General features: G+C 40.9%; 1 protein-coding gene across 12 annotated transcripts in view; it reads left to right on the forward strand.

Annotated features, from left to right (window-relative positions):
• The window catches only part of DMD (dystrophin), a 2,254,125-nt gene that overhangs the window by 2,130,072 nt on the left and 110,631 nt on the right, over window positions 1-13,422 (forward strand). For all 12 annotated transcript variants that reach the window (XM_040266338.1, XM_040266336.1, XM_040266334.1 and 9 more), the window contains one exon: window positions 11,662-11,736. In XM_040266338.1, coding sequence (XP_040122272.1) covers window positions 11,662-11,736 — 75 coding nt within the window. The remainder of the gene's footprint in view (window positions 1-11,661; window positions 11,737-13,422) is intronic.

The following is a 13,422-nucleotide window of genomic DNA, read 5'->3' on the forward strand; positions in this document are numbered from 1 at the left end:
ACAGCACAATCTTTCCAGAAATCTCCATCCCCTGTCCCATCATTTCTTCCTCAAGTAAAAGAATGAATGATAAAGCTACTTCTAGTTAGTTATATCTTTCATTTTTACCAGTATTGCTATAGATAGGATTTTTATTGTATGTTGAGTATTTAAATAAATCTTAAATAAACCTTTGTGAGCTAACTTAGAAGTTAATCACTGTTTCATAAATAACATGGCTTAATGGAAAGTTTTCAAGTTCATTAATCTTAAAAAGGTTCAGTTGAATAGTGTATGTCATGATGGAAACTACTTTTGTGTTTGATATATAAAAATTCACAGCTCTGCAGTATGTATTTCTGTCTGTACAAAAGCACGCTCACATAACCAAAGCTTTCTATGTGTATCCTGCTTGGCACATCACAGACACCAAGGAAATACATATTGATTTTTATGTGAGTAAATAATTTTTCTTTGTGTTTTTTTCCAGTATTTTAGAAGCCTGAATCTTTAAGCCCTGAGCTTAGGATACCCTTCAATAAATGTGAATTGCTGATTTTAAAATGTTTAAGTAATGGTTGCTTCATGAAAGATAATTGTTAGACTAGTTTCAGATTTTGGTTCTGTCTTCCCATCCATTCTTGTACTCGTGTATTGAGGCAGTATTTTTAGTGGCACAGTCATTTAGTTTGAATGCATTAGTAAAAGGTGGGACTTAATAGCTGGAAAATTTTGGGAAAACCCAGTAAGAAATGTTTCCACAGCATCATTTGAGTGAAAGCCAGATAACAGCTAGTTATTGGAGGAACTTGACAGTAAAAACGTTGACATAGACATGAAAAAGAGAGTAAAAGTAAATCTGGGGGGAGGATAGGGAGTGATCTGAGGCAAGACTCAAAAAAGAAATGCCTCCTGGAGCCAAATTGGTGCCTGGGTGGGAACTGGGGCAACCTGAAAAGCTTCTGTTAGGGCTAATTTGGCCTCAGCTTCCCTCATTGACATGCAAGAATGTGAGTCTTTAGGTTCTTCCAGAGAAACAAGACCATGGGAAGTCTACAGACCTCTGTTGGCCAATCATTCAACAAGTTAAAAAACTATTAGGGGAGCCAAAACCAACCAAATAAAACCAAAAAAACAGTTCTGCAGACTAAATTCAGCCAGTTACTGGCCTTGGGTCTATGGTTACTGGAGAAATCATTGAAAGAGATTGTGGTTTGGGGAGAAAGACCATCTGTCGAAATCTTGAGAGATAAGAGTGGAGAAATAAGTAAGCTGAGGTGCAATCAGGGTTGGAATGTTAGAGTGTAGGAAAATCTGGTTGAGCCGTTCTAAAACTGGAAACAAAGATGAGACTAGCATTAAAGGAAATGAGGACATTTGCTGCTGTTTATTTTTATCATGAAAGTAGATTTACCACAAATTCCCTAACCGTGAGAAGGGCCAGTAGATTCGAAATAGGTAGTGTCAATTCTATTACAAAGAAAGTATGGTTTTCCAGCCCCCGACAATTAGGGCACAGATTTTTCTTTAAACTGTGAAGTTGGTTGTATGAAAAATTGTACAAAGGAATAAAAAGCAAGTCACACTGGATCATTTTTAAATGTCTCACATGTATTATAAAGTGCAAAATGTAATTAAGCTGTCTCTGCCCTGGAAACTCTGCGAAGTGTGTTCATTTATGAAGAGTGTGTGGAAAGGTTGGTTAATTAGTGGAGTTTAGAACAGAGTTGAAGGAGACTGGGCTAATTTTAGAAGTTTGTATAGTTCTGACGGTTGTGTGCGTTAGTTGAGTTGCCCCATGTTAGGCTTGAGGAACTCAGGCAAGACCAGTGATTGAAAGTTCTGAGACACAGAAAGGTAATAATACCATTCATCCCAGTGATGAGTGGGGACTGTGTGACTGTTAGTCTCTCATCAAGAAGGAGACCAGAGGGACTTCCCTGGTGGATAGGAGTCCGCCTACCAGTGCAGGGGACACAGGTTTGATCCCTAGTCTGGGAAGATTCCACATGCTGTGGGGCAACTAAGCCTGTGAGCCACAACTACTAAGCCCGCCATCCACAACATGAGAAGCCCAAGCACCAACTAGAGAGAGGAGCCCCTGCTCGGTGCAGCTAGAGAAAAGCGCTGAGCAGCCATGAAGACCCGGAACAGCCAAAAAAGAAAATGTTAAAAAAAAAAAAAAAGGAAACCAGAAGGAAAGAGCTTTGGCTTGATTTCAGCTCAGTTCAGTTGCTCAGTCATGTCCAACTCTTTGTGACCCCATGGACTGCAGCACACCAGGCCTCCCTGTCCATCACCAACTCCCAGGGCTTACTCAAACTCATGTCCATAGAGTTGGTGATGCCATCCAACCATCTCATCCTCTGTCGGCCCCTTCTCTTCCTGCCCTCAATCTTTCCCAGCATCAAGGTCTTTTCAAATGAGTCAGCTCTTCGCATCAGGTGGCCAAAGTATTGGAGTCTCAGCTGCAGCATCAGTCCTTCTAATAAATACTCAGGACTGATCTCCTTTAGGATGGACTGGCTGGATGTCCTTGCAGATTGGCTTGATTTAGTGTGGTTCTAATTGGAGCATGAAGCAGATGACAGGGAAGGCTGATCAGAGAAGGAGAGTCAGTTTAGAGACCTTGCTGGTTGAAGCCCCTTCTGGCTGGTGGTAAGGATGGCAAATAAGGAAGTGCTTAGCTAGAAAAGCTTTTCCAGTGGCTTGACTGAAGGAGAAAAGGCACAGTCTGGAATTTGGGAGTAGGGTTTACGTTCTTCGAGTGTGCTGCCACGGCACTCGACCCCTCTGTTTTCAGGGCCTTACCTCACTCCCAGGTTTACTTACTCCTGTTGCCTCCACGTCTGGTGCACCTTTTTCTGAGATTAACCCTCCAGCCTCCTGGCAGGGTGAAGCAGGTGGGAGACTGGGATGCTTGGCCCACCTCACATGAATTTAAGCTTGGAATTTCTCCCAAATCAGCTACCATCTGGTCACCTTCTAAGCTTCTGAGGCCCTAGAGCTCTGATCTCTTGTTGTCTCGTCTCCAGTTTTGTCTCTTTTCTTTTAGGTAGATGTCAATCTCCATTTTTTTTTTCTGTCATCCTAGTAGTTTCAGAAATGAGAAATAAATGACTCTGTTCCATCTGCCACGTTTACCTGGAAGTTCTGAGACCTAGTTCCTTACCGATGATATGCAGGGCCCTACAGGGCCCCTGCCGCTGTCTACCTGGTAGGTCTTAGTTGGGGCCATTCTTCATCAGCCTGGGCTTTCTTAGAAGTCTTAATGGTCCACAGTCTTTTCTGTTGAAGAACTTTTTTCAAACGTGCTGACTTTCATCTTGCTTTGCTCTTCCTACTCTTCACATAGCCAACTCCCATCACTCTTCATCTCTTTGCTTAAATGTCACTTTCTCAGAGAGGCCTTCCTGGCCTTGTCTCCCTCTGTCCTAACTCTCAATAAGCATTGAAAAGATAGGTGAAAGGATGATGATTAGATGGATGTCTTTATTTTTTACCTTGAGTAACATTGGTGTATAACATTATGAGTTTCAAGTGCACAGCATTGTATTTCTACTTCTGTATACCCTACCCTACGTACTCATCCCCCCAAATTTAGTTTCTGTCTGCTACCATACTAGTTGATCTTCTTAGCTCATTTTGCCCTGTCCCCTCCCTTGCCTTCTACTAACCACTACTCTGTTCTCTGTACCTGTACATTTGTTTTTATTTGGTGGATGTCTTTTAAAGAGCTGTAAACTGGTTTAGCCTAAACAGTCTTTTTGAATCAATATTATTTTTTTATACATTTTTCTGGTGGGCAGGGTTTGAGAGTTGGAGCCCAGCCCCTTTCTGATCTGAAACTTAAGTAAAAGGAACATGGCGCAGCAGTGTCCACATGAGTCCCTTCTCCATTATCGGGGGTGGAGGGGGAAGAATTCGGGCCCAGAAATGGTATTTAAGATACACGGTTTCCCCCCCACCCCCTCCCCCGAGAACTTTACATTGGCCATTTGTTACAGAAACTGCTTTCTCAACAAACCTTTTACCAGAGCAGCAAACAAGAAGCAAAGCTCATTTTAATTTCTGCTCTTCCAGGAGCACAGTGTTGCTAAGAAATAGTAAGATTGTGCTGAGGAAGGCCAAGTGAGATGCAGGAGCCAGACAGGTCTTGAACAACCCACAGTCAGGATTTCATGCTATCTTTTATTTCACAGTTGAACTTCCTTATTTTTTATTTGGTTTGGTTTGTTTCTCTCCTTCAGAATTCTAAGTCTTCTAACATTTGTGTGACCCTGGGTCCTTCATTGCTTCTCTTCATTTTTCAGAGAAAAAGAATTCTAGAGAGTAACTGGTAGTGAATAATACTGTTTCTCATCTGGAAACATAACTTGATAGGAATTATAAATTCACAGACTTGACTTTATGTGAGTTATGCAAGTATGAATGTGTCATTCCTGTTTATCTCTCTGTAGGTTTATTTTTTCCCCGTTTAAGTAAAGTTCAGTGTTGAGGATGAGGTTTAAAGCAGTTTAGATTTTAAAAGGCCTCTAATATATCTAAAAAATTATAAGACCATCATGTGTTAATGTACCTCTTCTCTCTCAGCTAATTCTTTCAAGATATGTTGCAAAAATCCCCTGTGTTGTTGAAGAGTTTTTGAAGACTTCCCCATAATTCTACATTGTACTCTAAAACGTCTGAAGCCTAGACATCTTGATTCAATTTGCTTTCAAGCCAGACTTGGTTGAAATTACTCCATTAGTCTCAAGCCTTATAAAGACTTATCTATGGTTCTTGTCTGTCCTAGTGACTTTGAGCTGGCAAGAATAACGCTTATTGTGTGGAGAGTCCATTTGCCTATAGGAATAGTGAGGCTGGGGGATTGGAGATATATTATTATATTTTAAATTCTTTATTTATTTTTTTTATTTTTTATTTTTTTGGCCACACCACTCAGCTTGTGGGATCTTAGTTTCCTAACCAGAAATTGAACCCTGGCCCTTGGCAGTGAGCACACAGTCGAAACCACTGGACCACCAGGGAATTCTCCAAATCACCCACCTTTCTGTATTAGAAGGGGCATGAGAGGAGACTACCTTATTTTGGCATCTTTAAAAAATTTGGAAATTGATTAAAACAGATAGGCAGTAGTAGTTTAATTCACATTGTATGCAAACAACTGAAGTTGGAACTATTTGAAAAAACATCATAATTCCTCTAAACTTTATTTTTCACTCATGATCACCTGAGTGATTTGGCAAACAGAGTTGATAGGAAACAGAGACCACACCACTCATTTATCTGTTGGAATAACCTTGAACCATCCAGCTCTTTCCATTCATTACATTTATGGGGGTCATTGTCATTCTTTCTATCTAATAGATAAACAAACATATTAAAACTTTGGGCCTTTCTAAAAAGTGCCCACAAGCTACTGGAAAGTTAGACCAAAATACTCCTTGTTTTAAATTCTAAACCTCAGTTCATTCCTTGGTAGCAGGTTTTTGAAGTATGATGAAAAGGTAGAAACCAGCTGTACAGTTAAAGTGAGGGGGCTTAATGTTTTATTTCTACAATATTTTCCAAATTCTCCCCAACTTTAAAATGCTGAGGTGTTTTTCAGTCTTTTTGCAAGAGCATGTCCAACAGTGTGTAGATTTATGGCTCAGACTTGATTGGTCATTCTTCCTTTCTGGTGAATTTGACACCTTCCACCACTACCCTCCACAGAATGAAAGTGAAAGTTATATGACAGAAGTGAAGTGAAGTCGCTCAGGTGTCCGACTCTTTGCAACACCATGCAACTGTAGGCTCCTCCATCCATGGGATTTTCTAGGCAGGGATACTGGAGTGGGTTGCCATTTCCTTTTCCAGGAGATCTTCCCAACCCACAGATTGAACTTGGGTCTCCAGCCTTGTAGGCAGACGCTTTACAGTCTAAGCCATCAGGGAAGAAACACTTAGCATAGTCAAGGGAAATTCATTGGCATAAAAAAGGTGCAACAAAACCTGTTTGTTGTCTGTTCTGTGCCTCACAGTAAAAGCCAAATGGACCATCATTTTAGTAGCTGGTGATCCAACTTGAGAGGGTAGATGATGTAATCGTTCCCCTTGTTCCTTGAGTTTCTAGCTTTCTCCATTTTTAGACCAGAACCAGCCCTGGATAAAATAAATCATGAAGAAGAGGAATGTACAGTTCAGCATGTTGAGTGCCCTGAAGTGCACTTCCTACCAACTGCCATGCAAACATGGTGTAACTCATTTCTTGGGTAGTCTCACACTTCTCCACTTCTCGAGTTCCGGTTGTGAGAGCTAGTGAGCGCCTCACAGCTTGGGCCAGAGTCCTGGAAAGCCAGCTCCTGGGGAAAGTGGAGGCTGGCCTCCCATGGGGGATGGGCACCGGGACTTGAAGCTATATTTCACATGCATACTTTAGCTATGTGATCAGCCCTAGCCTAGCTCGGAACCGTGTCACAGAGTCCGCAGCTGTACCGCATCTTGAGGTTTCAGTGTGTGTCCGCCACATTTTCACAAGGTGGCGGCGACCAGCTGTAAGCCAGAGGGAATGGTGCTGCCAATTCCTAGCAAAACATGCGGATTCAGACAACACAGATGGTTATCTCTCTGGAGTAGGACTTTTTAAGGAAACCAGAACTCCGTTGAAATTCACTGATGGTTACTGGATATAAATCTATAAATCTGCATGGCTTCTGTCACAGTATGATGAAAACTAGATGTTTTCCCTGTTCCCGTCTTGTGGTATTCCCGAATCACTGTGTGCTCATTAGTTGGACCATGCTACACGGAAAACTGGCGGCAGAAGGCTTGTTCTCTGCATTGTGTTGGAGGGTATGCTTGAAAGGGTGTCACAGTGGATCGACTCCAGGCAGAATGTGCCATATTTAGAAGGATTTGAAAGGGAAGAATGTTTGAACTGCTTTAGGGAAGCTGAGAGTGCTGCTGGAGCAAGAATGTTCCAGATGCTTGTCTCTGATAGTATTCTACCATGAGCCACACCCTGAAAGAATCACATCATCCTTGCCTCTCCCACTTGGATCTCTAGCTCCTGGAATTTGCCAATTCTTGAGGGTTGGATGGAGCTTCTGACCTTATTTAGACCACTTGTTCTGAATTCTGAATTACACCTTGGAAAATCAGAAAGAGGGTAAGATATCTCTAATTTATTTTATTAGTGTTCATCATAAATAAGAGACCCACAAATATAATCTAGAGATGAGGTTTTGGTCTAATTGACTATAATGGTCATTAAATAATCCACAAGCCCACAGAATGGAATGTAGAAAGATAGAAAAACAAAAGACAACACAGTTCTCTATACAGAGTTTATACTTGAACTTTTAACATGAAACAAGAAACTGTATTAAAATGTATAATTAAAGACTTATTTGAGGGCTTCCCTGGTGGCTCAGTGGTAAAGAATCTGCCTGCAATGCAAGAGACTGGGGTTTAATCCCTGGGTGGGGAAGATCCCCTGCAGGAGGAAATAGCACCCATTGCAGTATTCTTGCTTGGAGAAGTCCATGGACAGAGAAGCCTGGCAGGCTACAGTCTATGAGATTGCAAAGAGTCAGACACAAGCTAGCGACTAAACAACAAAGACTCAATTATACCTGAAGGTATAGGTGAATCACCTGGGGATCTTGTTAAAATATTGATTCTGGTTCACAGAGCTGGGTGGGGCCTGGGGTTCTGCATTTCTAACAAGGTCAGAAGAGATGCTGATGCCATTGTTTCCTCAAATCATAATTGGGGTAAAAAGGATCTGCCCAGGTTCTCTTGGGTCAATAGGTGTTGGGAGCCACTGTGGTTATACAGAGGTGTGGGCTGCCTTCTTAGCCATATCTTGGCTACCAGTTTCTAACCAAAGCAGGTCTTAGAACAAGATTTGTCACCTATGAACACTTACTAGTCACAGAGCAGAAAACAGTTTTAAAGCCCATGCCTAAGACTCCATAAAGTCCCAACTCTGCCTTTTGAGAGCTTTGCACTAGAGCCTCGCAATCCACATCTGTCACGGTCCTTAACACGATGGTTCTAAAGTGTGGTCCCTGGACCAGCAGCATCAGCAGTGACATAGAAACATGTTAAAATGCAGATTCTCAAGCCCGCTGTAGACCTGAAGAATCAGAAAATCTGTACGTGGGGCCTGGGAATCCGGGTTTTTAACCAGCCCTCCAGGTGTATCTGATATACACTCAAGTTGGTGAACCACTGCTACAACAGCAGGATTCTGTCAGCCGTCTAACTGAATTCAGGCAACCAAGAGTCCCAGAACTACAGCTGGAGCTCTTGGAATCCAGCCTACCACACCACTTTGAAAAGTAGAGGGCCTGCTAGATTCTTCTCACACCCCATTAACGTAAGGGCAGGGCATGTTTCTAAACCCTTTGCAGCAGTCCTTGTATTTTGTAAACTATGAATATCACTAACACAAGCCCCTCTCACATTAATTAGGATCCTAGATGTATTAATAGGATTTTAGGTGTAACACAAGCTAAATATAACTGAGGCTTTTACAGTGGCAGCCTCTGGAGTGAGGGTTTTTGATTAATTGCTAGCCAGCCACCCCTGGAGTGTGCTTTCCTGATTAAGACAACTGACCGCCTCTGCAGCATAGCTAAGCTAACACACACATACATCATTCTACACTGTCCAGGGGAGGATTTCTTTTTAACTCTTAAAATCTACTTTATTAAGGCATTTGTTGTTGTTCATTCACTAAGTTGTGTCAGACTCTTTATAACTCCATGGACTGTAGCACAATAGGCTTCCCTGTCTTTTGCGATCTCCCAGAGCTTGCTCAAACTCATGTCTGTTGAGTCGGTGATGCCATCCCGCCATCTCATCCTCTGTCACCCCCTTTTCCTCCTGCCCTCAGTCTTTCCCAGCATCAGGATCTTTTCCAGTGAGTCAGCTTTTCACATCAGGGAGCCAAAGTATTGGACCTTCAGTATCAATCCTTCCAATCAATATTCAGGGTTGATTTCCTTTAGGATTGACTGGTTTGATATCCTTGCAGTCCAAGGGACTCTCAAGAGTCTTCTCCAGCACCACAGTTTGAAAGCATCAATTCTACAGCACTCAGCCTTCTTTATGGCCCAACTCTCGTATCCATACAAGGCATACATAAATACAATAAAATGTATATACTCTCAAGGGACCTTCATAACAATCAAGATAAATATCATTTTAATCACGTTAAAAAATAGCCTTGTGTTCTTTTCAGTTAGTTACCCACCCCCACCCCACTCCTGGCTACCATCTACCTGCTTTCTGTCAGTATAGGTGAGATTAACCTGTTCTAGGATTTCATATAAATGGAATCAAACAGTATTTTTTTTTACTCTTTGTGTTGTTACCCAGGGTAACATTTTTCAAATCAGCTCACATTGTTGCATTATCAGTAGTTATTTCCTCTTTATTACAGAGTAGAATTCCCACTGTGTGACTGTACCACAATTTGTTTATTCATTCTACTATAGTTTTCTTTCCAGTTTTTGACTCTTACGGATGAAGGCTACTCTGGGCATTCACATAGACATCTTTTTGTGACATGTCTTTATTTCTTTGGGGTGACTATTTAGGAGTAGATTTTTGGGTAATAAGATGTTTGTTTAATTTCATGAGAAATTGCTAACCTGATTTTCCAAAGTAGTCATTCTGTTTTATATTCCCACCAACAGTGTATGAGAGAGAGTTCCAGTTGCTCCACATCCTTGCTACCATTTAGTATTGTCTGTTTCTTGGCATTTATGTTGGATATTTTAAAGTAAATTGCAGACCTTGTTTTTCTTTCCCCTAATTTCATTTTAGCTTGTTATATTTGATCTCTTCAAAGACCATCAATCTAATAATGTTGACCCATCTACATGGATATGGATTAAATTATTTCCCTTTCCTAATCTCCAGTTAGAATTGGTTCTGTGGGTGCCATTTGTTTATGGTTATTAGTCATGTTTGCCAGTATTTTTTTCCATTCTTTTATTCATTCAGTTTGTCAGAGTCCCTGAGCTATATTAGACCTGCTTTCTCAGAGAACAGTTGTATGTTAAGTCACCAGGAAATACAACAGAAGTTGGGGACAGGGTATTGGTCTTCAAGGAGCTTTCTGGAGTTGGGTTTATGAAACATAAATGCACAAAAATATAAGAAAAGAAATATAGCTTGGTGAATATCAAGACTTATGCAAAATTCAGTAAGGGCATAATGTAAATAGAGATTTCTGCTAGGTGAGATGATTTGGGGCTTAATAGACAAGTGACAGTAGAAACCACTGTAGCAGAAATTGTTGAGTTGTTAATCCATGCAGAATAATAGAATGATTGCACCTTATTATATAAAGCTAAATGTAATCCCAATGTTTTTCACTTGATTTTTAAAAAAAAATATAGCAGTGTCTTTTCTTAGTACAGAATATGGACAGAAACAAATATCCATCCTGATAGGGATTTGTAACTTTTCTTATTGATGTCTGATATCATTTTTGTATATTTAACATGCATCCAAATTTTTGATCAGCAAACATTTCTGATTAGTAAATGTGTGTGTGTGTGCACACACAAATTTGTGAACTTCTTTTTAAACCAGCTCTCTTTTATCCTGTCTTTGCCAACTTATGTACTTTTTAAATAAATGCAGAAGAGTTAAATAGAAGGAATCTGTGGAATCAGGCAGACCTAAACCTGGATGAGAGTTAACTTTGCCAATTATATTTTAAAATGCATCTCACACACAGACACATACACATGTTAAATAAGAAGTGTTCCAAATGTTAACAGTGCACATCTTTGTGTAGTGAGATTATGGATGATTTATTTACTTGATTCCATGCTTTCCTTTAATTTCTTTGTTTTCCACAGTGAGCATGTATAACTTTGATAATTAGAAAAAATGTTATATGCCACTTGATTGTTTGCTAAATTCTCATAGCTAGTCCAGTGATGTATTTTAATCTTATGTTGCTCATGACCTAGAGGGGTGGGATTCAGGGGAGAGGGAAGAAGGTCCAAGAGGGAGGAGATACATGTATATGTGTGCACTCTTAGTCTCTCAGTCGTGTCTGATTCTTTGCAACCCTATGAACTGTAGCCCGCCAGACTCCTCTGACCATGGAATTCTCCAGGCAAAGATACTGGAGTGCATAGCCATGCCCTTCTCCAGGGGATCTTCTCGACCCAGGAACCTGTGACTCCTGCATTGCAGGCAGATTTTTTACCATCAGAGCCACCAGGGATATACCTGGTTCACTTTGTTATGCAGCAGAAATGAACATAGCATTGCAAAGCAATTATACTCCAATAAAAAAATTAAATAACAGGAAAAATATTTTAAATCTTGCATAGCAAAGATTCACTACAACAGAACCAAGATTACAGTCTAGAAAATAAATACGTGTCCCTCTATTCTCTCTTGGGAACAAGAACTACATGAGCACCCTGCAGGTTATGCCACTGGTGTCCCTCAAAGAACTTAGCTTTCCTGATCGTCAAAGAGTAAAAAGACTTTTTTTTTTTTTTCCTTCCCCACATTGACAGAATTTCACCTTTCCAAAATTGGGGCATATACAAAGAATTTTTTTTTTTTCCTAGCCTTTTGTTGGCAGATCATTGGGAGCTTATCTGTGTTATTTGATGAAATAACGAATGATCTTTGTTTTCTCCCTTTCTCCCTCAGCTGACCTGAATAATGTCAGGTTCTCGGCTTATAGGACTGCGATGAAACTCCGAAGACTGCAGAAGGCCCTTTGCTGTGAGTATTAACCAGTGCTTGAAATACTTGATAGTTACTCTTTGCTTTAAAAAAAAATGATTGGGGTATTTGCTCTTGAGGAGGGGAGAAATAGCTCTCTCAAGTCTAGTTGTAACATAGAATTCATTTTTTTTCGAATCTTTTTGGCTTAGTGTACATCTAGATTGGGGCTTCTCTGATTGCTCAGTTCTAGGGCTTCCCTGGTAGCTCAGCTGGTAAAGAATCCACCTGCAGTGTGGGAGACCTAGGCATCTAGATTACACTGTCACAATGTTGAGAATCATTCTTGTCACCATTTCTCAGCTACTGATGTTGAATTGATAAGAGACTGATCATTTTTATTTTCTAATGTATGGCACTGGCATCCAGAATTATCTTTATGAAACTTGAATTATCTCCCCCATTCCACCTTTATTTCTTCTTAGAAAATGTGTTTAATGTTTGAAGTATTAGCACTCGGTTGCCTTAGCCAACCAAGGCACAGAGATGTATATTGTTTTTTAGCTTGAATGCTAATGTTGAGATCAATGCTGTCATAGAAGAATGATGACAAGGTTGTTTTCTGCTTTTGCTAAATAGCATGCCTCAGTGGGAAAAAAAATCCCAGTGTCATACAACACTCTCGGTTCATTAGAGAGTTTATGTAACTGTTACTAAGTTATTGAGAGCCTGTGTATGCTGATGATGTGAGCATGAAATAGGCACACTCCTTACACTGATGGAACCCATAGTCTAATGAGGGACACACAGGGTATCCAGAAGTCTACAGACATAGGTAAACATATATAAGATCATCAAGAACCTCTACAATGGTTTTTTTTTTTTTTTTAAAGCAATGAGATTGCCTCTATTAAGGCTTTATGGGCACCTGAGAAAAAGTGAAAGGACAATTTGAATGTTGTATATTGAGTCACATGACAGTGGGTGGAGTACCATGAGAACAGCTAGTAGTGGGGGTGAGGTGCTGAGAAGATTTGCTTGAAAGAGCCACGTGAGTCCAGAAAGGTAAGTAGAGTTCAGTCTGGGAGGAGCGTTCTCATCAGAAGGCAGAGCGTGTGTTGAGGCATAGGGTCCAGAGATGCACTCAGGAACTGAAAATGCCACAGCATGATAAAACACAGGAGCTCCAGGAAGGGGCTGTGGTGAAATATTTGGCTGGAGCCAGGCAGACTGTGAAAGGTTTTTACACTTAAGTTACACAGGGTGGGAAGGAGAGGGTGGGACGAATTGAGAGACTAGTATTGAAACATATACATCACCATATGTAAGCCAAATGGCCAATGGGAATTTGCTGTGTGACACAGGGAACTCAGACCAGTGCTCTGTGATATCCCAGAGGAGTGGGTTGGGGTGGGAGGTGGGAGGGAGATTCAAGAGGGAGGGGACATATGTATACCTATGGCTGATTCATGTTGATGGAAGGCAGAAACCATCACAATATGGTAAAGCAATTATCCTCTAATTACAAAAAAACTTAAAGAGTGTAGAAATCAGTGGGGAGCCATGTAGTGGGATGGTGTGTTGAGATTGTCATTTAGGAAGATGACTCTGGCTGTGGAATAGAGCCTGAATCAGTGCTGGGGGTGCAGGTTGGTGCAGGGAGGTAGGGGTCATACCCCTGCAGGGGAGGAAACTTGGCAAGCAGTTTCTATCCTCCAAACCAGCAATCTGGTAGCCTGAATTGAC

Source organism: Oryx dammah, unplaced genomic scaffold (genome assembly GCF_014754425.2).
Source record: "Oryx dammah isolate SB20612 unplaced genomic scaffold, SCBI_Odam_1.1 HiC_scaffold_23, whole genome shotgun sequence".
Taxonomy (NCBI): domain Eukaryota; kingdom Metazoa; phylum Chordata; class Mammalia; order Artiodactyla; family Bovidae; genus Oryx; species Oryx dammah.